The 27,137-nt window shown below is 39.2% G+C and overlaps 2 protein-coding genes across 5 annotated transcripts in view; one reads left to right on the forward strand and one right to left on the reverse strand.

The window, feature by feature from the left end:
* The window catches only part of dop1a (DOP1 leucine zipper like protein A), a 29,359-nt gene extending 11,908 nt beyond the window's left edge, over positions 1 to 17,451 (reverse strand). The window contains exons 1-19 of one of the 4 annotated variants that reach the window (XM_065958243.1): positions 17,316 to 17,451; positions 14,044 to 14,239; positions 13,246 to 13,427; positions 12,972 to 13,142; positions 11,112 to 11,301; positions 10,253 to 10,351; positions 9,509 to 9,608; positions 8,801 to 8,883; positions 7,886 to 8,000; positions 7,618 to 7,738; positions 7,242 to 7,361; positions 6,572 to 6,689; positions 5,580 to 5,609; positions 4,308 to 4,574; positions 2,154 to 2,679; positions 1,075 to 1,358; positions 829 to 981; positions 588 to 688; positions 83 to 348 (exon numbers count right to left, since the gene is read on the reverse strand). In XM_065958243.1, coding sequence (XP_065814315.1) covers positions 83 to 348; positions 588 to 688; positions 829 to 981; positions 1,075 to 1,358; positions 2,154 to 2,679; positions 4,308 to 4,574; positions 5,580 to 5,609; positions 6,572 to 6,689; positions 7,242 to 7,361; positions 7,618 to 7,738; positions 7,886 to 8,000; positions 8,801 to 8,883; positions 9,509 to 9,608; positions 10,253 to 10,351; positions 11,112 to 11,301; positions 12,972 to 13,142; positions 13,246 to 13,427; positions 14,044 to 14,181 — 3,064 coding nt within the window. In that variant the 5' untranslated portion in view covers positions 14,182 to 14,239; positions 17,316 to 17,451. Of the gene's footprint in view, positions 1 to 82; positions 349 to 587; positions 689 to 828; positions 982 to 1,074; positions 1,359 to 2,153; positions 2,680 to 4,307; positions 4,575 to 5,579; positions 5,610 to 6,571; positions 6,690 to 7,241; positions 7,362 to 7,617; positions 7,739 to 7,885; positions 8,001 to 8,800; positions 8,911 to 9,508; positions 9,609 to 10,252; positions 10,352 to 11,111; positions 11,302 to 12,971; positions 13,143 to 13,245; positions 13,428 to 14,043; positions 14,240 to 17,094; positions 17,247 to 17,315 lie in introns of those variants that run through there. The other 3 variants (XM_065958241.1, XM_020633968.3, XM_065958244.1) reach the window with 3 other exon arrangements.
* A 1,195-nt stretch (positions 17,452 to 18,646) lies between these two features.
* ube3d (ubiquitin protein ligase E3D) overlaps positions 18,647 to 27,137 on the forward strand; it is a 22,035-nt gene continuing 13,544 nt past the window's right edge. Inside the window, exons 1-7 of the mRNA XM_020634682.3 lie at positions 18,647 to 18,919; positions 21,904 to 22,115; positions 22,643 to 22,733; positions 23,707 to 23,926; positions 24,500 to 24,572; positions 24,665 to 24,743; positions 26,081 to 26,189. Of these exons, the coding sequence (XP_020490338.2) occupies positions 18,828 to 18,919; positions 21,904 to 22,115; positions 22,643 to 22,733; positions 23,707 to 23,926; positions 24,500 to 24,572; positions 24,665 to 24,743; positions 26,081 to 26,189 (876 nt within the window). The 5' untranslated portion in view covers positions 18,647 to 18,827. The remainder of the gene's footprint in view (positions 18,920 to 21,903; positions 22,116 to 22,642; positions 22,734 to 23,706; positions 23,927 to 24,499; positions 24,573 to 24,664; positions 24,744 to 26,080; positions 26,190 to 27,137) is intronic.

The raw sequence follows: 27,137 nt of genomic DNA on the forward strand, positions 1-27,137 counted from the left end.
AGACTCAAGAAAGGCCAGTGGACAAAAATACATAGAAGCTACAAGTAAAACTTTGAAAGAAGAAATATCAGCAGCTCCTTACTGTCAGAAAAGCCAGAGTCCCGAGTGTACATGGGTTCTGATGGCTCCTGATTACGTGGTTCAGGGAAGACCTGTGCCCAGTGGCGTTGGGACTGTACCCTCTGAATAGACACTCGGTGGGTCTTGGGATGCAGCAAGATGAGTAGAAGAGGTTCTAATACCCGAGCAATATCATGCCTCTGAAGGACCTGATTCAGCCATCCCCGACCAACAGCACTCGTACATGGATCCCAATAACTTAAACTGTCAAGCATGATGAAGAGAGACCTGAGGACCAAGAAAAAGATTTTTATTTCAGAAGTATTTAACCAGGATAACCTCAAGAGTGTCCTGGCCAAGACAGGCAGCAGCACATTAAACAAGCTTCAGACATAAAAAACAGAGCAGATTAAAGATTCAAAATAAAATGATAGTGAATCACACTAAAAGCACTTGGTAGAGGATTCATCTGTATATGGAAGTCCCTTCAAAAAAACTAAAGCACCATAATTCATGGACTTGCATACCTGTCAAATGTGCGATTAAAAGGAGAGGACTTGGTCATGTTAAGATCACGTGTCAAATGCCACAGCACAGAGAACTTCACGTGGGCCTCCAGCCGTACTCTCTGTGAAAAAAGTAACATCTGCATGAGTTTTATTGACACATTGCATCTGTCTACAGACTAAGTGAAGGGGTGCATGCTGTTATTTTATGTGTGTCATATATGGGTGTTTGTCTGGGATGTTAAGTGTTAACGGAACAAACCTTGTCTCTGTGCATGAGTTGCTGGCTGATGACGTCCTCACAGATGCTGGAGGAGGGCACCAGGTTGTGGAGCTGGTAGAAGAGCTCCACGCTGCGTTGATGGTGCTGAGGTGTCCCCTCACTCAACTGGTCCCATAAGATCAGAGCAACATTCTAGAAACAAGATTGAGGTTAAGATTGAAAATAAACAACACTTTTAAATAAGCCAATTAATAGTTCAACTATATTCCAAAAGGAGGATTCTACCTTGAAGAAGTCTGTCTTGTCAGCAATGTACTTTAGGATTCCCTGAGTGAGTGGTGGCCTGATGACAACAGCTACGCGACCCTGGCTGGGGCTCATGGGCTGCGTGGACTCAGGACTGCCATCAGATGCCACACTTTCAGCTGTCACAATGGCAACTGACTGGGTGAGTCCCACGAGGTCCATAAGCAGGGAGATGGCAACACCCTGCAGGCTGAAGTCATTGGCCAAGCAGCATGCATCCATCAGCGTCTGCAGCCACACTGGCAGACGGACCTGCTCGCTGTCTGTAGAGCAAAGAGGATATTAAGGATTTAAATGTATATATCAAGAAAATATATTAAAAAAGATGGTACATATTCCATTGACCCAAACCATTACAGATGACATGTTTTGTGTCTTCCCACTGATCATGACATTACAGTAAATGCAGCACATTGTCTTGTACTTTTTTCAAACATATAAAATAATAGTACATTTATTTATAAAGCACCTTTTAAAACACAGTTACATAGTGCTTTACACCACAAGATAATTCATTGAATAATGAATGAATTGAATTGATAATTAATATCAATATATTGAGCACAGGACCAGAGCTGTCAGGTTATATAAAAACATTAAAATAAAAAAACAGCTAAACCAGTAAAATCTTCAAATAATATAACAATCAAAGAACGTTGACAGTTGCAGGTAAAATAAAAAGATGTAAAAGCAGGCGGTCAACAGATTTACTATAAAAAGGTCATTCTGTAAGAGTAGTTTTAAAGGAGTGATTTAAAAGACTGCACTGATTTAGCTAGAATTAGTTCCTCACGTTGCGCTCCACAGCTGCCGGGCTCATACAGAAAAAGTTTAGTGACAAGGCCGGATGTGGGAACTGTAAGTAGGCTTCTACCTGAGGACCGTAAGCAGTGTCTAGGCTCATCAGGTATGAGTCAATCTGTGATGTAGGAGGTGGCAAGTCTGTGTAGGGCTTTAAATTGATGAGTAAGAATTTAAAATCTTAAATTTAAACACTAAAACAATTGCTTATCATAGCACTTGCTGAAAAAAAAAAGCTTATTGTTTTGGGCACTTACCAAACTGTTCTTCTTGTGGGGGTGAGGACTTAAGGTTTCCCTCTGCAATGTACACAGGGAAACTGGAGCACTCTAGGAAGAGTTGGCAGGCAGCAGTAAAAGCAGCAACGAACTCCCTCTGGACCATTCCTGTTATTGAGCACAACTCCATCTGAACACTTTGCTGGGAGCCCTCTGAAACCAGAGAACCTGACTGCATTACTTCACCTCTTTCAGCTTCAGCTTTATGCCCCTGCCCAGGGGTAATATATAAGCTGATTAGTCTTGAGAGAAACTGCTGGAAATGCTCCAGGCAGCACTGCATTACTGGTTTGTCCAAAGGTTTGGTCTGAGATGGGCCTGAAGAGCGGCGGCCTGTTTTGACTGCTGGGTTGGGATGAGGAGTTCGCTCTGAATCCTCAGGGCCATCACCCTGGTACTGGACAAAGTCTGTGAAGCCACTTTCTGAAGAGCGACTACTTGGGTGGTTTTCCCCATCCTCAAACACTTCTCCACTGCCAGGTGGCTCCAGAGTAGAGGGCAAAGCCTGCAGGAGGATGGAGCATAGAAAAGTTCATGAAGTAAGTTCAGCAAACTGTGATGGGAGCACAGAATGAGTTAATGTGAGTGTGGACCTGAAGATACAGGCAAGCCAGGGAAAGTCCACTTGCAGACTGTATGTTTCCACTGAGCATTTGTGACAATGACACCCCAAGGTTGCTCCAACTTTATTTTAACAAATAATCATGACATCATATCTGTTTCTTTATTAAAATGGTCAAGTAGATGATAAATATACAACCCTAATTTAGGCTCTATTTAACTAAATGTCCCAATATTTCATTGTAGTGGGCCAGCTTGCAGAAAATGGTTTAACCTGGAACTGATCTTCAAAATAAAAAAATAATCATCATTCATCAATGTGTTTTAAAACGGTCTAATTTTTCTTTAATGGCGGGTCAAGCAGCTTGTTCAAGGTTTAAGATGTAGTTTAGATCAGATAGAGAACTTGTGCTTATTATTAACATGTTAACCTCACCGTTGCACAGTTGTGTGCACTACACAGCTGTTGGGTTTCCCATGAGCGATTTGTGTACCCTAAACTGCACACCAGGCTAGCATCTTGCCGCAGACAGACTGACAGACTTCATTTCACATAATTCTTTGTCTAAAGAAGCCTCTGGGAGCCTGATGGCTTCCCTAGATGTATTTAGATAGAGGCAGCAGATACATTCTGAAGCCTAGCCTCAGATGGCACGTTAGATAGCACGTTCTCTATATATCCCTCAAGGGTGGGGGTGGGGATGTGAGGGTGTTACAGTAATAAGGGGATGTATGTGGAATGTTTTATGCTCCAATGGTGATGGCTCACCCAGGAGGCAACACAGGCTGGTCTACTCCTCTTCTTCCTCAGAGAAAAAAGGCGAGCTGGGCTCAGCTGTTGGTTAAACCATCTTCTGTCTTTCTAATCATCCTCTCTTCTACTCCTCCTGGGCCTGACCCAATCTATCTAGCCATAACCATCTCTGAACATGAGAAAGACTGACTGAACTTTTTATCACAACTCAACAAGCTCGATAAACACTTAAACAACCAGGCTGCTGGGCAGGGACCAGGAGGACTGAGACAGCCATATGAAGCATTTGCTCTCAATAACTTTTCAAATGCCTTATGTTTGAGGGAAAGTGGGCTGGCAGGGCCAGTCATGGGATCGACTCGCCAGCATGAGCACAGGGCAGGAGACTAGCAGGAGGCAACAAGAGCTGGAAGAGCTCTGTTCAGGGACCAGGGCACACCATCAGAGAGTGCACTGATGGAGTTTTGGGCAGTAACTTATAGGGGAAGTGGGTCAAACTGGGATTTGCTTTAACTGTGGAAATTTCAAGGTCTATGCTTTTATCAAATGTGTTTTAAAGGATCAGAGAAAGCACAGAATGATGGCTGGCTGTTTTTCAAAGTAAAAAGTGATTTGCATCACTTTGTTTTTTTTGGAAGTGAATGGTTTTATTTTTTTACTGACAATTTAAGTCAACTGACCCTCTGATCTTAACATATTTAAAGTTATCAAGTCAAGATGTGGCAGGAAATGAATGAATACCTCTTCTGATAGCCATAATGATCTCCCTTTAATACTGTATGTTTGATGATTTTTCATCATTTGACAGTTTTCCTTACCCGCTTGTCTTCCTTTTCTCTGCTCTTATCTCTTGCTGAGTTTGAGAGGTTGCCAGTGGAGGTTGCCAGGCCCTGAGCCCCGGGTACTGATGGGAGGGCCAGAGGAGAAACCAGTGGAGGCTGTACTTTACTGAGGATCTTTGAGCAGAGACGAAGGCAGTGGGTAAGTTCTCCGAGGCCCAGAGTCTGCAGGTGACAGGTCAGTGCTGCCACCATACGCAGCAGCAGTTGAGGGAGATGCTCTGTTTGGATCTCTATGTAGGTCTCCTGGAGACGTTAGGAAAAACAGGTGTCAGTGTGGACTAACCTTCCCTTCCTTCCTGCCATAAATTGATCTAAGACAGTATAAGAATAGAATGAAGACTTGATACTTTTCTGGTGTATGTATGTCTGGTGGTAAACTTTAATTAATGTAATATAGTTATAATAAGTTATGTAATACAGTTTATTTTATTTTAATTAAATACAAAACACCCTCTAGAATAATCCCATTTTAATTAGCCTGCGGTTGGAAAAGCGAAAAAGCTAACACCTCAAAATGACATGAATGTCATGATAAGTTTAAGGGGTTTTATGTTTTATATATCTTATATATAGATATATATATATTCATCCCTTTTTCCCCCAAACGATTTACTATTTATACTTTGATCAAGTTCTACTGCAAGATGTTCAATTCAACAATAAATAAATTGAACTTATTACCGTTACTTTACACAACCTCATTTTCCTTATATTTGGTTTTATGACATCTTGCACCTTTAGTGTTGATTTTCATGTGGTGGATTTTTTTGTTTTTGTATTTTATGCAAATATTTTGACTTCAAGAAGAAACACATTTTTATGAATCAAAAAAAGGTAGAAAAATGAACAACTGAAAGATAAAATGAGCATTATAGCATGGAGTCAATTACAACAGTCATATTTCTTAAAAATATGTGAGCAATGCATTAGCATATAACTGCATGCATGCAAGCTTAACAGCAAACAAATACACACTGGGCAGAGATTTCATTTTCACAAGATCCACACCAAACAGCCAGGGTACGTTTTCACCACGTATAATAAACTCTGTAATAAACAATCTCACTTCTTCAGCTGGATCATTAATGTATTAAAATACGACATTTAGTCATTCATTCTGAAATGATCACTCAAAGCAGAGGAGGAACACAGATGGCCTGGGGGATGTTTGCAGGATGTTGCAGAAATGTTATTATAGCCTCAGTGAAGCAGCGTGAGGTGAAAAAGCAGGAAAGAGCAGTACTTTACCTGGCAGATTACCCTCATGCTTCTAGTAGGCTTCAAGGAGAAAGAGCAGATAGTTTGAACAGACAGGAGCAAGCAGAGCACAGGCCACAACACACTTGGTACGCAGAGACATACCAGCTACTCATCCACTTTCCTCTTCTCTCACACAAGATTACAGAACACAAGGTTCTCTTTCTCTCACTTCGAAAACACGCACAAACAAGCCCTCAAACAGGGTAATAAAGGAGTGAGGGATTTCCAAGCTGCTCAGATTGGAAATTCTTTGTAGAAAAGCCTATTATTAAGAGGATGCAAACATTTTTTTTGGCAGGAAAACACAAAATCGTCATTTTTGAACCTACAAAGAGATTTCACACAGGAGACACAGGAGAGCGGGGTGCACACACATGCCTCCTGAGTGAAGCATCTCAGAACTGGTTTCAAAAATAATTTAGGACAACAAATCTGATAACATGGAGGCAAATTTAGATTTGTCATGGGGTGTGCTTGAAGGAAACACAGGATTGAAAACAAAGGAGTGAGAGCCAAGAGGGAGTGAGAAACAGAATGGGATGAAAGTGTCCCAAGCAGGGACAGGAAGCGAGGTACGTTAAAAAATTAAAGACAAGAGTTTTTGCTGAATGAACAATGTATCAAATTTGAAGGAAGACAAAAATCGAAGAAAAGGAAATGACAGATGAAGATGAAGATGACAGTGGAAAAGGAAGACGGACTGAATATTAATGGAAAGAAAGGGAGACAAATTTTTAAAAAACAAGCAAAATAATCTAATCTTATAAGAGAAAAAGAATGAAAAAAGGGAAAAGACTATACAATGTAAAGAAACGTGATAGTGGAGTTACAGCAGAATATAATGTAAGGAAGGGAAAATGTAAGGTAGAGAAAAAAATGTGACAAAAGAGACAAAAAGGAAAATTCTACAGAAAGAAAAAGACAACCAAAAATGAAAGATACAAAGACAGACAGAAAGACACTAGAGAGAGGAGTCTCACCAATGAAACAATATCCAGCAGGAAATCCACAAGCTGACAGAACTCTACCAATGACAGCTCGGGAAGATCTAAGCTCCCAGCATGCCGTGGTGCGCGTGTGCCGCTGTTAACAGTCCCCCTGCAACAGAGACGTTTGTAAGTGGGTTTTGGTGTTAGGTCAGCAGACTATGGATGATGACAGAAATCTGTGGATCCACTTTGTTCCATCATGGCTGTAATGCTGATCGAAAATAACTTGTAACGAGCTGAGCATAAGTATAGCAACAACAAAAAAAGAGGTAGGCTGCATGGCAGCAGCATGCTTTGCACTCCTTTCCTTCTGGATAATTAATAATGATCTCAAAAAGACTTGAGTGACCTCAAAGCAACATTTGTTTCCACTGATGTCACCCACTGTTCTTTAGACTCTTTACTGTAGACTGATTTGTCTTTGACTATGAAACTACTATGGTGTATTTGTTGCTGAGTGATGTTTGATGTTCTTACATGTTGTATTTGTTACCTGCAAATGGACTGCAGATGTAAATTAGCCTAAGGCTAATTCTGGTGAAATGCATTAAATGGTTACATTTATGTTTTAATTGCACATGGTCCCTTACAAATAAAATAAAGTTTTTTAAAAAAGTAGTAATTTGAGTGTATATGCGTTGAGGAGTTTTTGCATACACACCTGCAGCACTCCTCAAACCAGCGAGCGATGTAGTCCCACATGTAGTACGGCTCAAACGAGTTAAAGAGGAGGTTGGCTGTTTTGATCAGTTCTGCTGTCTTCTTGTTCTCACGTAGTTTGCTGAGGAAGAAGGAATCATTAGTGTGATGATATGATGGGTTTGTAATGAGATTCTATTGCCTCTGTCAACCATTTTTTCAAAGTGCATATTTTTTTTACATTACCGGGTTATGTTTAAATTTTACTCAAATTAGTTAGATAATAACTTTCTTGATGATGCTACAACCAAACTATGCTCATAAGGTTTAATTTGAGTTTATCATATGGTACCCAATGTCTGTAAGGCACTGATGAGCAATTGTGGAACTGGACTGACCTGCTGAGGTGTGTGTGGTCTTTGCTGAAAGGACTCTGGTTCTGGAGGTCCAACTCTGTTCTGCACTGAGTGTGTAGAGTTCGAAACACCTCAATCAGAACATCCTCGAGGATTGCTGGACCTGAAAAGCCGGATATGAGATGTTATGAACTGAGGATTTATTTCATATAGTGTGTGTAATAGGCTGCTTGTATGTTAAACATCCTTATTTAACCATTTACAACAGTAACTGACTGTATATGTGTTAATGCATAGAAAGACTGCTTACCCAACTCCGGTTTGTCCAGCAGACTAATAAGGATGCGAAATGGCTTAAGGTCATGCATGAGTATGCTTTCTTCTTCTCCACCTCGGGCCTTACCCTGCAGTATCCCCACCATTGCCTAAAGAAGGACAAACACACATACACAGACAAATAATCTAATAACAGCAGAGATCAAAATACTTCTAAACTCCAAAGTCACTTTAGACACAGTGGAGGGAGGACACAGTTGTTGTTTTTTTAGGCTTTTTTTTTTTTTAAAGAATTTGGTTTCAAACCCTTTTGATTTTTTTTGTTTTTGTATGTGTTTCACGCTTCGTCTGCCACATAATGACTGGAGCCAGAAACAGACAGTCTCTGTAGAATAAACCTTCTCCCAAAGGATGGAGCTCCAATAGCTACCTCAGAGCAGATGGTAGAGCGATACACAAAAAAATGAAATAAATAAATACACTAAAAAACAAAACTTCCCCTCCTGGTCGCTCTTTGTGCCCTGTGTTCCAACCCCTGGAGTACCAGGGCACACATGCCAGGAGGGTAAAGGCTGTTTTCAGCGTGAAAATACAGAAAACCCAACTGTGTGTGTTTGATGGTGTGTCAGTGTGTGTGAGTGTGAGTGTGTGTGTAACGATCCTTAGGAGAAGTGGGAGCTATCTTCAAAGGGACAGGCCTACAGGAATAGGAGAACACAGTACGGAACATATATGCAAACCCCAGGGAGGATGAGGGAGATGTGAGGAGGAGTAATATTGTATAGCAGATTTCAACAAACACACACACACACATTTCCCCATAACAATATTCCTTGGCTGTAATGAAACATCTGATTTGGTATTTTTTTAGAATCTAATATTACACATGCTTACACAAAACATTTTTCATGTGTTACTTTAAACTTTTTTCATTCACTTAAGAGCTCACCTGAACAAGCATGTCTTTAGAGAAGGTGTTGAAATATTGGCTAGCATGCTCCTCTGGGTTGCTCTGACGAGTGCTCCGAGGTCCTGTCATCACCCCGTTGTTATCAAAGCCTTCAGAAAACAAAGACATACAATTACAATCAAATAAAAACATCTCAGGTGTACATCCTGGAAAAAAGTTAATCCCCTTCTCCTTATTCTTCTCTCCCCACTCTGATTCTGGTTTTGTTTTTAAGGTTATCTGCTCCTTTTGCTTTCCTAGAGAGATATACAATGATCTAATGCCGTCTATATTCTGAGTTGTTTTGAAGAGAAGAGTAAGCTTCAGTGACAGTTGTTAGCCATGCAGACACTTACCATCATGTTCATCCACAGAGAGTTGCAAAGAAGAGAAAAATAAATAAAGACAATGACCACAACAGATACTGGTGTCTTCCACAGAAGGAAAAAATGGACATACAATTGAATAGTTACAATTCCCTTATAACTATTCAAATCACAAAATATACAAAACAGAGGAAGCAGTTGGTAAAATTCTGACTTCCTGATTTTTTAAATTCTTTAATTAGAGGAAATCCTGCTGGGTCTGAATCTCAGTGCCTGTGTGTGTGTGTGTGTGTGTGTGTGTGTGTGTGTGTGTGTGTGTGTGTGTGTGTGTGTGTGTGTGTGTGTGTGTGTGTGTGTGTGTGTGTGTGTGTGTGTCTCATACCAAGCAGCCAGGCGTAGAGTCTGCGGTTGAGGGACATGTCTCGTCTTAAAACCACATGCAAAGCGGCTGATAGGATCCGGATCATGTCAGGGCGGGTCGCCTGAACACAACAGAACAGTAACGATTGGTTCTTTCTCATTTATATACTCATTAATACATGCAATCACAAACAAACACACATACAGTGCAGAGGTCAGATAAGAGCAGTGTCCCAGTCTTATTGGTCCAGAATCTGGAAAGTAACTAATTTGTTACTAGTAACCACAAATAGTAGTGGCATCACAGTAACGCGTTACTTAATAACGGGTTAGTCCCAACACTGGTCACCACACAAACACAAAAACATACAACCAATGTCAATGACGCATATTCAGATGTTCATCCAAGCGGCCATTACTCTGCTCATATTCTATTTTACATAGCAGTTCTTTTCTTTTATTAGTCTGTATACAAATCTGTCTTTTATAAATTATTTTCTTATCAATTTGTATCCCTTACCCTGCAAACCCTGCATTAACTACTATATCATCAATTGGCAAAACTCCATACAACATGCAAACATTGAAGCTGACACTCAACCTGAAGATGCAGAATGCTTAGAAAGCAATTATCCTCCTCCATCAGTCCTTCATCATATGTTACACCCATGCTCCATGTACCGTATTGTTGGACATAACACACACATCGTTGTCATGCTGCATTCAATGCCTTTCAGCCAGGCCTCAGGCGAACAGCTTTTAATACCTGGCTCATATGGAACGGGAAGCAGAAGAGGATCAGGTCCAGGGTGCTCCTCTGCACCAACACACTGGAGTCCTGGACTGAGGTACTGACCGCCTCCACCTGGTGAGAGCAGAGGCACACCTCTATTTAACAAGTCAATGTATTTAAGAAAATGTAGAACATAAGAATAAGACAACTTAACACTATTAACCCATTCAAATCAAGACAGTATTTAAAGTTAAACCTGCAATGTGCAAACAATCTAAAGAATTAAGACATGCTAGTTGATTCTATTTTAATGTCACTGATGTTTAAATATTTAAAGGGATACTTCACTCATTTGCATTAATCTTTGTATTATTAGAAACCTGGTGGTATTTTTGAATGGTCGTGCATTCCGCCCTCATTTTCCCCTGAGATGTGAAATCTTTGTATTTCTAAGTCTGAAAAGGAGCTTCCAGTGACGCAAGAATTGTCATATTGCGTCACTGGAAGCTGTTGCGGTTAGCAGGGTGAAACTACAACGCTAGTTCCTCATATTTTCAATCACTGAAGCTACAGACCAATCACACGGCCTTACGTGTTGAAGTAAATATGTCTGTAAATAGAGGACCTTAGTGGGAGTGGTCTGCGGTGCTGTGCATTCTGGGATGAGCCAAAAAGACACTTTCTGCCTTTTCTCGGCCAAGAAGGTACCAACTTCAAAATGTATTTCACATTTCTATTACATATATGACCCAATGTCAATACAGATCCATGTTTCAACAGGTCAAGTATCCCTTTGATCTGATAGACTGCTGATCAAAGCACAATATATGTGATAATGCTGACAACAAAATGACGGCATGGAGTGTTTGTATTTCAGTGTGCTGTCTTATACCATGAGTTCAATGTCACTGCCTATGACATAGAGCTGGTCCTCCATGGAGAGCTTGCGATTGAGGTGCAGCAGAACAAAAGACACCCCAGGGAGACGCACAGCAGGGCTGGTCAGGATGCTGCCCCACAAGGCACTGTAGAAGGCAGACTGCTCCACTGCTGCAGCCACCTTCTCTAACAGGGTGTTGGTCCTATGGAAACAGAGAGGACACAGTAAAACTGCTCGCTAATTGACCTGTGACAACATTAGCAACAAACAGTGATGCAAGGGTTATATTTCACTTTGGACTACCGGTAAATTCTGTTTCTGAGTTTTCTTTCCCAAATGTAACATCATTTAACAGAAAAATATGAAAGGAAAAGACAAAAAGAGATAGAAAGACAGAATGAAAGACAGATAAAAGAGAGGGAGAAAGTGAGAGAGCGAGAGAGAGAGAAAGATAGAGAACATGGGGGAGACAGAGGGTCATATATATATATATATCATTAAGTAATGCTCAATCTATGCAATGCTTTAAACAGATCACTTGCTGCTGTTTATTAAACAATTTAGATCTTTATCAGCTTTCATTTGCAGTTACCAATACATGAACAGGTTTTCAACCCAGTGCCTATTCATTATACCTCATTATGAACGTCATATCTCAATCTCATTTGGAGCAGATGGGACACTATGGTGATCAAGGCTGATAAGACAGGAGATATTTTAAATGGTAACTGGACTTGAGCTTGTATAACACTTTTCTAGTCTTCTGACTACGCAAAGCACTTTTACACCACAGGTCACACCTACCCATTCACCCCCATTCACACACTGATGACAGAGGCTAATATGTAGTGATTATCACAAGAAACTAATCCAATTCATACACATTCATACACTACCGACAAAGCAGCAGGAGCAACTTGGGGTTAAGTGGACACATCGGACATGTGACTGGAGGAGCTGAGGATCAAACCCCCGACCTTCCAGAAGACGACTGATTCTCACAAGTGAGCTAAATTTTACAATCCTTAAGCAGCTTCAAGCTGTTAATACATTCAAATGTCCTCTTTGTTAAATTTGAATTGTGAAAAATGAAAACATGGCATCTAAGAAAAATGTTAACTACAACAATCCTGAAATATAAGTTCTTAAACTACAGCATAATACATAAAGAATAGTATACATGTTATCCACTATAAATTAGCCTTTTTAACTGCAAAAATTATGCTGCAATGTCAGCAAAAGCACAGGTGATATTCATATTAGAATCGGTAATATCTGTCTGGGATCTTCATGCAGCTGATTAATGTCATCAGCCATTTTTTGCTTTCCCAATTGAGAGGTTAGCCATGAGAGCTCCTATGATGTTGTTTCCCCCTCTGCCAATTGTACCACAGAAGGTGTGACTGCAACGCCCTCTAGTGCCTGTGAGAGTGAACATTGTAAAACTATTTCCTAACAAGTTCTACAACCAATTTTGAACTGTTTTACAAATATTGCTTTGATTGATGACCAATTGATTGATTGATCAATCATGTGCTCTCACATAGCAGAATCATCTGGTTAGTCGGCCTAGCACAATACTAAGATCAAATAATAAACTAAAGAAAATGTCTTAATTTCTTATATAAACCATCAACATGTCTGAAGAGAATAACTCACTATGACTCAACAAAAGACAGAAGTCTTCCACCCTGTCTTTGGTTTTTTTAACATTAGTTTGTCATGACTCATATATCTCATGTATCATTCATTCAATCTAAAATCAATTCCCTCCTACTTTATGCCATAAACTGATTTCTTCTAATGGCTTTCACCAACATGTGCACTTTATTAATCTTTCCAAGTGTTTTTCTTTCCATTGCTTTGGCTCACCTGTCGTAATACTCTGAGCCCTCCTCTAGACCAGGCAGGACCCCAGTCAGGAGCCCCTGCAGGCCTGGTTTCAGAGTCTTTCCCAGGGGTAAGTAGTATGTCTCATAGAGCCCCAGCAGCACAGGCTTCACAGACATGGCAGCATTGGAGAGTAAAGGGAAGAGCCCAGAGCTGCAGCGTTGAAAAAGATATGAGAGTTGTCAAGATCTGATACTAGCAGAAAGCTTTCTGCTCAGCCTACATTCAGCCACTGGAAGGTGTAAAACACGATTACCTGTAAAGAAAGAGGTCTTTGGCCAGCCTCTTGGGACCAATGATCTTGAAGATGATCTCATAGGTCTCCAAGGCCTTGCGGTGGACCCCGCTGGGCAGGGCGGGATGGAGGCATTGGGCCAGCCGTTTGCCTATCGTCAGCTTCTTAGGAACCACTTGGTACTTTGCATTGTTCTGCAAAACCTGAATTAGGATGTAAAGAATAGTATGACATAGACATGAGGTATTAGTGCTGTAAGACTGAAGATTACAGCGCAATATTATTGAGAAAAAAAAGCATTTAGTGCAGCATTAACGTCGTTTGATGCTGTTTACTGCCTTGTGTAAATGGAAGACACCCCTTAAGTTTAAGTAATGAATGTGTGCCCCTTCCTAAAAGCCACACAGATTAAGGTAGAATGTTAAACAAACAACCACTCTGTAGGCCAGGGGAATTACCGACTAACAGTTCAGAGATTAAACTTTGAAAAAAGTGGCAAGATGGCAATATCATTAGCCTCTTGTTCAGATCACTCACGGTTTCTCTCTGTGTGATGGAGCAACTTAACAATTCAAATAAATCAACTTTGGATAGCAACACCTTATCCCATTAGAGTTACTGGTCTTCTATGCTGGCCTCTCAAATTTTTACTATCAACTAAAATGCTCTCCAGTCAAAACACATCTAGATGCAGAACACGTTGTATCAATCTGACTATGGCATGTTTAGTTCATGCTGAGTAACCCAGGAGTTACCATGTAAAATATTCATGATCTGGATATTGAAGAAAATAACAGTGATCATCACTTTGATCCATACCTTGTTGAGTTTCCCCAGTGCAGAGATGAGGTCTGCCCACTCACTGGAGTACTCAAAGTTCTTGAGGGCTTTGTCCACTGCTGCCACATAGTTCCTGTACTTGGAGTCACTGAGCAGCTCCACTTCCTCTGCATTCATTCTCCTGGGTGGTTAGTATGCTAATGTAAAACACCAGGCACACATAGGTACATCACTCCTGCAATAAAGACAAAAAAGGAAATGGACTTGGTGAATGGATACACTTGAACTTGTATAACACGTTCCAGGTCTTGTGACAACTAAAAGCTAGTCTAATACACCACATTCACACACTGATGGAAGTGACTTCTATGTATAATGCAAAACTGTCCATCAGTACTATTCAATTCACACACAATTACAGGCCACTGGCATAGCAGTGGGAGCATTTTTTGGGGGTTCAGTGTCTTGCCATAGGACACTATGAGCTGGGAATCAAACCCCTGACTTAGACTGTGAGAAAACTAAGATAAAAATAAAACAAATATATAAAAATTATAAAAATTATAAGTGCAAGTTAAATAACCTTTATCCTTGACTGTAAAGAAACAATGCACACATTAAGGAGTGTTTAAGATGGAGCTGTTAATGACAAAAGCCATTGTCTTGTCAAAGGAGAATTTCTGTCTCTGTTGGGACAGACAATAAAGTATATCTATCTATCTAATCAGGAGGAGTAAAGTTTGACATGAGCATTGAGCAGCCGTTATAGTGTATGTTTGTATGAATGTTTTGAAATGAAGAAAGACAGCCAGCTTACTATATCATAGAGGCATCTTGTTATAAGAAAATCTGCAAAGTTTAGAGAATGAGAGGACTCAGCATCATGCATTGAATCAGACAATGCATCTCCTGTACCGCCGACAATGCAGTCCTTCAGGAAAACATGTATTTCAGATGAATGGCATTTCAGGCAACAGATTTCTGTGTCTGTTGAACAGGAGAGAGATAACTCTGTTTGGTGTTTTACATCACATAGCCTTCCTAACATCATCAATATGAAATTGGATCTAGTTAGTGTGCAGAAATGTTTAGTCTATGACACACAGCATCACTAGAGATAGGGCTGGGCTAGGTGACTAAAAATGATATCACGATTATAAAAAATGTAATATCAGTCGATAACAATAATTATCATAATGTCAAATCACATTTTCTTTCCCATTTAAAGGCTTATTTTTGCTCTTGAGTGTAAGTTGAAGTAACCAGATGGTTAACTATGTTTAATAATTCTTTATTGTCAGAAAATGACAGATATGCTTGAATAGAGGAACATTTCACGATCATAAGCACAGTGCTGGAAAACACTGAGTGTCGTTTTATCGCCCAGGCCTAACTACAGCTGACAAGCTACAATATTACATGCAGTAGTTGAACACAGGTTAACGTTCTAGCAGGTGAAACACCTAATAAGAGACGGCCTTATGATCTGTATGTTATCTGTCCTGATTACCTGATAACAAGTGTAATAGTGTGATAGTTAATTAAAAGGATATTAAGCCAACAAATAAGGGGTCTGCTGATACTGTTTTTCACAGCTGATACTGATACCAAATATTAAAAGTTTATGAGACCGACAACTGACTTTTCGAACCAATGCATTACAGTAAAAATGAAAATCTTTCAGTCAAAATTTTGTATTTGAAATATTACAAACTCAAACACAAGACTTTGTTTAAATGCTCAACCGGAGACAGTGTTGGTGCTATTACTCAAGTGTTGTGTGTCGTGTTTGGGACATTATGAGATAAAAAAGCCCTTTTTAATTATTAATTAATTGTAACGGTGATCCGTAAAACACAACAGGCACTTGGCCAAATATCAGCCAGGCCGATAATTGGTCGACCAATACAACAAATATTAAAATATGAAGTGCTTTTTGGACAATATATTTAAGGGGGCTTGAAAATAAATAGAAATGACAAGAAACAATCTGACATTCACCCAGTTGGCAAAGCAGTATATTTTTTCATGGGGGGTATTTACTTTGTCATAAGGTGGAACTAATAAGATTAATGGTGACTCAGTACCATGTAATTGTTCCAGCAAAGCATCTTCATGAGCCATCAGGCTCACTGCTATTACTAATCAATGTTATTAATCACACCTGTGTCAAATGATCTGCCTTGAAAGGTATTTATATCAGATAATCAGAAAAGTATATGGAGTCTAACATGTTCTTTCAAATTCAAAAAACTTTATTTGTCGCCGGGGGGGCAATTCAAAGGCACACAGAGCAGTAAATTAACAACAGTGCAGGTAGACGAAACATTTTAAACCTAAAATATAAAATGTCAATTTAAATACAACTTAAAGCTTAAACTTAACTTAAAATACAAAATATAAAAGAGTAGATATAAGTGGACAGTGATCGGACTAACAGATGTAAACAGATGTTGACAGAACTATGTGTAGTAAACGAGAAATAAATAAATATATATATATACAGAGCTATGTGCAAGTAGGCTAAATACTAAATACTAAATGATAAGTTAATAAGGTGCATGGTAAATAATGGAACAACAGAACTAACATATACAATATAACTATAAAGGTAAGAATTAGATAAATAAAGTGACCATAGTGCAATGATGGATAAAATGATGGATGTTCTTGACAATGTTTGAAAACTTCTCAGAAATTCACTTTTAATGAGGCAGTTGTTTTATTATTAATTCTTAAAGATAAAATGATTTTGTGAGGTAAACTTTTAACAGATGTCAGTTTTGCTGCTGGCTGAAGACACACAGTGTCAACAAAACAGAAACGGTAGAACAGGTACGCCTAAAGTTACCTTTACATTTTAGCCTTTTGTATGAAAGACACATATTAAGAAAATAATTATAAACTCACCTTTAGTTGATGAATAGTCATAAAGAGTAATAAAAGTTATATATTGTGTTTGAGAGAGGAACAATAAGGCTTACGTTTTAGCTAACAGCTACCTGTCTCTAGCTAGGTGAGATGATGTCAGCTAACGGTAGAGACATGACACTTAAAACATTAAAACTCAAAGCTTAAATTAAAGCTTACCGGTGTAGGACATAGGCCACCAATGTCATTCAACCATGTGCCGGGTTCACCAGGTAAAAAAGGCTGAGTCAATAACATGAGTAGCAGGCTAGCTAACGTTAGTAGGTTATTAATATGATGGAGGTGCAGGGCCCCGGATGTAACCCGTTCTTACAAGTCACGTCTCTTTACAAGAGCTCCAGAAGCAAACAATAAATAAATATTCATTACATATTCCCTACCTCTCAGTATTGTCCTGCTGGGTGTACATAAACATTAATGAGCGCGTCAGTAGTTTCCAATGCCAGAGATACAAAGCAAGTCGATTGACAGCTCCCAGACTGCACTGCAGATTAGCGGCACGTCCAACCAGCAGCGTCCAACTGCTCACGTCTTCCGCATTGACGTCTTCCGCCACTCGACTCTGTAAAGTTACCCGGATGTAGAGCAAAACAACTCAGATAGAGTTATGTTTTTCTTCAAAATAAATTAGAAAGGCAACTAGTCAAATCCTTTTCACATTAGTTTTTGTTAACATAAAGTGTATAACAAATAACATGTATTATTACGAATGTTATCATCATTATAAATGCTATGTAATTTGTACTATTATTAATATTATTATTATTTTTATTACTATTATTTTTATTTTTATTATTATTATTATTATTTAAAACTTAGTCTTTACTTTCGGTACTAAAACCCTTTTGGCAATAGCAGTAGGCCTACTCACCTGATTTGGATTCAATAACTCTGTCCAAGCCTGAACATGCCCTGATTAATAACTAGGAAATATGTGCAAATGGGGTACCAAACTCCTTTGTGTACAAAATGCCAGTTTATCAGGGTCATTAGGAATTCTTTCGGCTTCTTTCGGGCGACTGTGGCTCAGTTGGTAGAGTCGTTGCCTCTCAACCAGAAGGTCGAGGGTTCAATCTCCAGCTGGGCAACATGTCCGATGTGTCCTTGGGCAAGACACTTAACCCTGAATTGCTCCCGCTGCTTCAGTGGTGTATGAATGGGATTAGTTACTTCTGATGGATGATACAACATAGCAATCATCACTACCATCAGTGTGTGAAAGGGTGTGAATGGGTGGGTGTGACATGTGGTGTAAAAGCGCTTTGAGTAGTTGGAAGACTAGAAAAGCGCTATATAAGCTCAAGTCCATTTACCATTTCCAATTTGCACAACTAAAGCACATAACCAGCTTTGAGAGCTCTGAATTATTTGATAATCTTGTGGCAAAATATATTTCTTGCAGTTGTAATATCCTATTTTTGCGTACATGGTGCATATCCATAAAGGGTACAAATACTATGTATTATTTAAGACTGTTCTTATTAATAAAGGCCTGTATTCTGTAATTCAAAATGGGATCTCTCTTGTTCTGTCACTCACTATGAAAACAGATCTATCAAAATGCAACAAAAAAAACCCTGCATATTACAATCAAAGCATAACACTGTTAATCATTAAAATCATTCTATTTGCATATTATGAAATAAAACATAGAATAATCTCATGATTGTTGATAATATTTTATTTTGAAATTTATGACCGGATACTCTTGTCTTACTTTGAGGCAAGTTAGACCGACCCTAACATCACGCTGCAGACAAAAATCAGAATCTCAATCTCCTAAAACTAATAGATGTGCTTTTGTTTGTTTTCCTTTGGATGCTATGTTTCTATCCAGAGTCATTGAGCAACATTTAAGTCGATAAGCGTGATTTAACTGTAAGCCTGTCTAAATGTCAGATTTGAAGATGCCAGTCAAAACACATGGAGCTGGAGTTTTCTTAGAGCTGAGAAAAAGGCTTCAGAGTGGACTACTTATTGTCGGGTAATTATTTAGATATTTAATTAAGCAGTTTCACATACGTAGAATTATTCTAATATTAGAATGATCTATCTATTGTTGCGAATTGAATTATCGACAAGGAGAAAAGAAAAGCCAGGTTGGCTAAAAGCATTAGCTTCCTAGCCTAATGAATGTGAAGCGACATTACATTTTCCATTATAAAGAAGCTGTAAACAAAGTTTACTGTAGTTTGAATTAAGGTGCTTTAGTCCTGTGTGTCACAGCTGTTCGACATTTAACACAAACATGTAAAGACTAACCTGACGGACGTATATGTCCTCTCTGGTTGTTAGGAGAGGAACAACACACTCTGCTAACACATTCTGCTCATCGTGATCCTCAAAGGCTCTTTCTGTCTTCACACCATAGAAATATTGTTTTTATTTTAGTAATATGTTAAAACTATTTCATTGGAAGGAAATACGAATTCTTAAAAAAAAATCAGTAAAAGCACATAGGCTACTAGTTTCATATGTGGATAATATTAATTGAAAGAAAAAATGAAAACATTGAGGTAGGCCTATTATTATTCTGCTTACCTCCATGTTTTCAAACACACTTCCTCTGTCCCTCTACATCTTCATCCCAAAATGGAATTTGTTTTCCATTTCTCTCAACCACACATTATTTATGTGGGTACAGAGTCAATTGCCCACAATTACCGCTACAAACAAAACAGCAATTTATCCGATTTATTGGCAAAACTATAAGAAGCTTGTAACTCCAAATATGGTTTTCAGCGGATCAGATTTCCCATAAACCTTAGAGAAAAAGTTTCAGTTATGTTGTCAGTATGTTGGCTATACATTTTACTGAATATACCACAGTAATGTGTTAAATAACCCACTATAGGCTTAGTAAAAAAAACTGTATGTGAAGCCCTTTAAATGTAGCCTACTTCTGTGAATTTTAAAATAGAATAAATCTATGGTAGCTTTAGTCTCTGGTACTCATTTATAATCAAAGCTTAAAAGCAGGAATTGTGTTTGTAATAGATTTTTTGTTGTTGTGTGATATTGCTTTTATGAATTGGTGTTGATATGTCTTTTTTGTTTGTCCCTTGTTACATCGCTTCATTGCATATTGTTGTCCTGTTTCATTGAGCGGAGATTTCTGCTGGAACAGGCTGATCAATGCAGCCTGAGTTTGATATGAATTTAAAGTGTCTCATGTCGTTATCACATGTTAATTTTAATATGTGTGTAGTACAGAGCTAGAGCATGTTTGATAAGGGAGCCTCTGCTAGTTGGAAGTGGATGTAGTACTCCTGCATCGTCACTAGATGGAGTTAATGAGACATGACATTTGGCAAAATGAGCTCTGCGCCTCTCTTCTCTCCTCTAAACACTTTACAGTGAAGCAGCATTGGGGAAGAAATCTGATTCTTACTTTATCTGCTGTACAACTAATACAGGGCTTTGAGTATTGTGAAGGTCAGACAAACTTCAGTTAAGAATTTATTCAAGAAAGAGATAAAAATAGAAACCACCATCCCCTCAGATTTCAACCACACTGTCTCCAATGCCATGAGAAAATCCAATAAAAAAGTAGTCTGACCAGAGAGAGTGCTTAGCCTGCATCCAGGTTGTTTCCAGTGAAAACTGTGCTTCTCTCAGCTAGTCAGTCATAATTCAGTACTTCCTTTAGCTGAGACAGCAGCACTCAGCCGGAGGTACAGGGGGTATTTTTAATGGAGCAATATTATTTAACAAAGTTTTTTTTATTACTTTAGTCGGCCCAGCTCTCCAGAGAACATTACAACAGTATATACTGTTGGGGTCTCATATAGTGGTCTCTCCACTAAGAACGCTATACTGACGAATACATTTTTGATTGGCAGGATTTAGGTTGCCATGATACCAGATTTTTAAACACAGATAAAGATATGTATTGATATTAATAGCAAATCATATCAACACCTGTATTGATACAGCTGTAGCAAAAAAATCAACTCCTAGGCACCTGATAGTGGGTAAATACTTGTTTTTAACCTGCTATCTGACTCAAGATCTGTAGTTTATTTTATTTTGAAGTGTAGGTACTGTTTGAACCTGCCGATCATTAAAGTAACAGAGATTGAAACCAGCATGTACGTGTACTGGAGAAGCAGAGGAGGGTTTTTTGGCACAACTTCACCAACTACCAAGGTGCATGAAGAGTGAAAGGCTTGAAGAGGTCAAAAAAGCTCCAGCAGCACTTGTAGTGTGAAGTTCAACTTTAATAACTTTATTAGATTGACACATTTCATGTTATCCATGTACGTGTACTAACATATATTTCTAAATGATACACTATAACTTATACACAGCCCTGTGTGATGCACTAAAGGCTGGCTCATTATTCACTTTATTGAGACCATGACTCATTGAAAAATCTCCCTGAATCAATATCTGTATGATTAGATGTTGGCATGTTTGGGATATTGGCTTGTTTTTAAGTCAGTACAATTTAAGCATCATTAACAGGAACCTCAAAAATCTACACTTCACTTATACGAATCAGTCTCTTAGTGAAATGTTTCCTCAAGTGCAGCTGCTGATTCTTACTCTCTCTAAGAATAACATAAACAAAACACTGATACTACAGACAGATATATTATCTGAGACTAACAGAAAGACTGGAAACGACCTTAATCAGCTCATTGATCAACACAAGATATGTTGTTTATTAGTACAAAAACAAAACAACAGCAACTATTTAGAAGGGGTTACAACGTGCAGTATTTTATTGAGTTCTGTTACCATCAACCTCACAGTGAAAACAACCTGGCTAGGTGTTTCCCTCTGTTTCCATTCATTGTGCTAAGCTAAGCCTGCTGTTCTCTGTCTCTAGTTTCATAATACAGAAATAAGAGGTGTTGTTCTTCTAATCTCTCAGCAACGTAGAGAAAATGAGCAGATGTCTTCTGGTGGTTATTTCCTTGAATGTTCTGTTTGTAAAGTGTCTGCTTTGCTTCTGCTCCCCAGGAAAGATGTAGCCAAAAGTCCTGCAGACGTGGTTGTGACTGGTGGAGACTGTTCCCTCCACATCCTGACTCCCCGGGGCGAGCTGAGCTTGAAATTGCCGGCAGGAGTCACCTTCGAGCAGGGATCCTGTCTCCCAACACCTGCAGGAGAATCCTGTGGAGACGAGCTACATTTCAGACTGCGAATAAGTGTCACAAGAAGCGCAGATGAAGGTAATCTTGAGGACAACTATGGAAGCATATCCAGACACGTGCAAGCTCCCTCTGCTTTGCTCGCCTCCTCTGTGCCAACACGAGAACAAAGTATTTTTGGTAGCTATTTCGAGCCTGCTGTCTATTTTCAACTAATTGGATTGAGTCACTTGGTCATCAGGGACAGTAAAGGTGTCAATTTTGCTCTTGGGTTCCTCAGCGGCTCAAAAGCAACTGATCATTAGAGTCATGAGAATACTCCCGTTTGATTTGATCTCGTATCATCAAAAGTGTGCCCCAGAGTCATTGCATAATATCAACAAACAAGCTTTTGGCATTTCCTGAGATTTTTTTATGTCCCTCCTGGCAAAATAGGAAGTAACAGCCAAGGACAGTTATTGTCAATCCAATAAAAATCAGATGGATTGTTCACTACTTCGGCAGGCCTCCTTTGCCACCCAGTATTTATCGATTTTGTGCTCTATAGTACAAGGTGACCACTCTTTCACAAAATCAGATTTTTTTCTTTTGCCCTCTGCCTTCTACAGATGCCTCCAACAGCGTGCTAGAGACACTACGGGCAAAAGAAACGTATTGCTTCTACTGCCAGAGCTGCATGAGCCGGCTGCTGGAGGACAGGTGAGGAACAGAAACACAAAGGAGTATCCGTGGAAATGGGTTTTTATGTACACCCTCCTCCGCTGTTTATTGATGGACTGAGTTTGAGCAGAGTCCACGACTGTCTCCCTGACTGGGTTAGAGTTATTGAGTCAGCGTGATGAAGGTCTGTGCTGCCTATTAAAAAACAATTCTTTCTTACCCTGAGGCAGCTCAGCTGGACAGCGTTATTGTTCTTATTGCCTTAAGCTTGTTGCTTTCTCTGGTCAGCATTGTGACATGAGGAAAATTGCAGTAGATGCATTACCTAGACCCTTGGCCCCTGGCTATGTTTCTCAGCAATAACCAGCTCTGAGCTGCCAAAAACATCTTTTCACTTTCAACAATGGCAGAGGAAAGTGCACGGGGCAGGAGAAGTGCTTGAAGCAGGTTGAAAGTTAGAATTTCAATAACATTAGGCCTCATTGTGCTGAAGAACAATATGTTCTTCAGCAGCACATAGAAATATAAACGCCATCATTGAATGCAACCACCAGAACGTTCCCTCTGTATGCTCTTTAGTACAGCTACACTCACTGCACACTAAGTGCTTCACTATAATGAACACATTGAATATTGTATTGAAGCTGCATTTCCTAGAATTATAAATTTTACAATAAGTCCATTTTCCTTCAAGTCCTTCAGCTCACTGTTTGGGTTTTATAGTCCCAAACATGATTTTCTTTTGATCAGTCTCTCTCATGTCCCTCATCAACCTTGTTTCAGCTGCATGATGGCGTTTAATGTCGGACCTGCATAACATTACTTACAAGAAATACAAATGTTGTTTCATCATTTCTGAAGAATTCAGAAACAGCTGTTTGCAAACATGTTCGCTTTAACCTCTTTATGAGGTGATCTCCTCTGGTCCAAAGAAAAGTCACAAATATCACAAAACAATGATAGGAAGAAAAAGTGTAATCGCTTTTCTATCCCCGCCCCCCCTCATCTTTAGGGTGTTCAAGCGAGTTCTTCCTCTCCCTAATGGCAACTGGAACGCCATCGTGGACGACTGGTGTTGCCATCCTGATCCGTTTGCTAGGAAGCTGCTGCCCCGAGTAGAGGATTGTTTATTGGGTGACACCTTCCTCCTCTTGGCCAGAGACAGCAGCTGTGAACAGACTCTCACTGAGGAAGTGAGTCCTGTCGCATCAGAGGATGCTCAAGATTCAAAGGTAGGGCACGTGTACAGGACAACACCAGTTTGATTCTTTATCCTAAGAGAAACAATCAGTCTGTATGACAGAATCACTATTATGGAGTTTGATTATATGTTAAGAATAAAAACAGTAATACAGATGTTAGTAGTTGGTGGCTGTGAGGAAGTAGGTTGTGAAATCAACTCTTCATATTCCAGACTTTTTCAATTTAAGGCAAAAATTGGATTCATAGTCACATCATACACACACACACACACACACACACACACACACACACACACACACACACACACACACACACACACACACACACACACACACGGCTCAGACGGCTGAATCAGTAAAGTCAAACTCTCCATCCTCGTCTATTACTCATTATCTGCACGAGAGGCTCTCTGCCTGTCTGAACCTGAGAGATTGAAAGAGAGGCAGGTAGAAAGAGCAGCAGAACAAATGATGATCTGCCTGCCGTTCATCTGGTTATAGTGTAGTAGCTATTGATTGCAGTTTTAAACAGCTACGTTACCAGTGGGTGCATGCTGTGAATGATTTCCTTTTCTTTCTTTTTTAACCTTTTGTTGTGTGCAGAAAACCTGCCGCCGCCTCAAGCTCGTCTCCTGCAGGAGCTGCTCTTCAGTTCTGGGAGAAGCTGTCGCCCCAAGTATACAATAGCTCTTTATTTTCTTCATGAATAATCAGATATTTTGAAGCATTGTTTACATATAAACACTTTCTGTCTGTTGTCTCCTGCAGAGACTCTGAAACTGTACATCACACAGGTGGTGGTGGAGCCCGCTGTTGGAGACAGAGAGCCAGAAGCTTCGCTTAACAGGCAGGTTGTTGATGCGAGCTGCTAGTGGTGACAATTTGTAAACTCCAGCTGTTGATGCACATCCTTTCATCGCAGAATAAATAGCGGGTGCCTGTTCTAAACACGAGATGAAAGAGAGACACCACACACACAGTCATTAGAGTTGAACTTGTGTTGTTGTTTTTCCCCCTCACAGTGAAAGAAGTTCAGGGTCTATAAAGCAGTTGTAGTTCATTTGTATCGCTCACTATATCTGACACACCACTGATTGGATTTTGCTGTTCAGGCTTTTTTTTATAATAATTAAATGTAACAATTTAATAGCCACATCTCCCACAGTATATACACACATTCCACATATAGAAGAAGGTGGGGAAAAAATTGATACATCATAGTATCAGGATTGTGTGGGGCAATATTATATCGTCTCATGGCAGCTAAGTATCGATATTTTTATTATATATTTTTTTTAAGATATTATTTTTGGGCTTTTCATGCCTTTAATACAGAGAGAGGACAGTGGATAGAGTTGGAAACCAGGGAGAGAGAGCGGGGAATGACATGCGGAAAGGGGCCACGGGTGGAAGCGAACCCGGGCCTACCGCTCGAGACGAGAGTCTAAACACATGGGACGCGCGCCCTGCCACTGCGCCCCAATATTTTTATTATATTGCTGAAGGGGTTGCACAATTCATTTTGAACACGTTGCATTGTTTTTTAAATTCACGTTCAAGTTCGATCAGACTGAAATACTAACAGTTCAGATGGTGAGGTGCATGCAGCCTTTCACAGGGTGAGATGGATCAACTGAGAATGTTTTCTTATTTGACATAACACTTCTTGATTTAGTTACATTTTGTGCACATAATACGCAGTTAAAAAAGTGAAATTACAATTCTCAGCATATATTGCAAAATGTTTCAAATCACAATAATATAGCATTGTGACTCAAGTATGGTGATGATATGGTATGCTGTGGCCTCTGGTGATTCCAGCCCTTAATATATATCCTCATCTCTCACTGTATTTAATGGTTTATATTTTCACCTAACTACTGCAGCATTATTTGACTTTTACTTTGAGCTACTTATTTTATTTTCAAAATAAGCTCTGGGTCCTCACTCAGACATAAAGAGTCAAATCTTTTTTTTCTACAACTTTCATCCTGATGTTTGGTTTGCAGGAAAAACATGTAGACCAGGTCATCTTCCCAAAATCAATCAATACTTCCATTCTGTTCTACTGTGATCACATGAATGGTTATGTGATGACGGAGAGTTGATATCATCTTTAAAGACTACATTTGTAAATAACATTCTCTCTCTCTCTCTCTCTCTCTCTCTCTCTCTCTCTGATAGATCTCTCTTCTTGGAGAGGACTGTAGCAGCCAGGTTGTTGAGTATTTCCAACTCAATGAGCACCTTCCACTTCTCTGTGCAGACCCCTGATGGAAAAGCCTTCTTACTGGTAAGAACATACTAATATAATCAGAGAAGCACTTGAGCTGATCTTAAAAAAAACTACTCAATGTTTTGATAAAGGACACAGCCTCATGTGCCAGATTCTTCAAGTGTTGTGAAAAGCTGATGGACTGTGATTTAACGGCAGCTGAGTGTACTGCCAGGATATCGGCTTAAAATCAGCTACAACTGGATTATACCGAGTGGCTCTTCAGTTAAACGGAAATAATATGTTACTGCAATAAAAAGAAATAGCAATCCTCTAGTAAATGATTTTATTTTGGGCATTATGAAAGGAAGGTCCTTTTCATAATTAAGTATTGGCATGTCATTAATGAGAGGTTCAAGTGCATTTGTCTAATATGTTTAAATTGAGATTTGAATCTTTTTTAAATTAGAAGCTGGCAGGTGATATTTTTTCGCTGAAGTGTATGTTTCATCATTTTGCATCGACACAAACTGTCCCAGCGAGGTATTCCTGTTCTCCACCAATGATGTTCTCGGCCGATTATAAGTAGTTGGACATTAAAACTGTTCATTGGAAAAGGAAAGCACTTATAATAAAATTCATTTAGTGTGAAATTGGAGCAAAAATGACCAATTTCTTATGCAAACATTAAACCCTTACAGCATTACATCTTAATTGTCTCTGAGTAATTGTAAAATCAGCATTTTTTTTTCTTTTTCAATATTTTCTCTTTCCCTCTGACTTCATGAAAGCCCAGTATGAACATACTGCACATGTGATGAAGGTACAACCATTAGATCAAGAAAGAAATTAACTTAATGAATTATTATCGTTGCAGATATATATTAGTGGTTATACATCAAATTTGATATATATTATCTTTGCTTATCTGAAGACTTTTCTAGACACACACATGTTCAGTGTGTTGACATATGAAGGGAAGCACACATGTATTTAAACACAGAGTATAAGAAAAAACATTTGAGA

The sequence above is a fragment of the Labrus bergylta genome, chromosome 8, assembly GCF_963930695.1.
Source record: "Labrus bergylta chromosome 8, fLabBer1.1, whole genome shotgun sequence".
Lineage (NCBI taxonomy): Eukaryota > Metazoa > Chordata > Actinopteri > Labriformes > Labridae > Labrus > Labrus bergylta.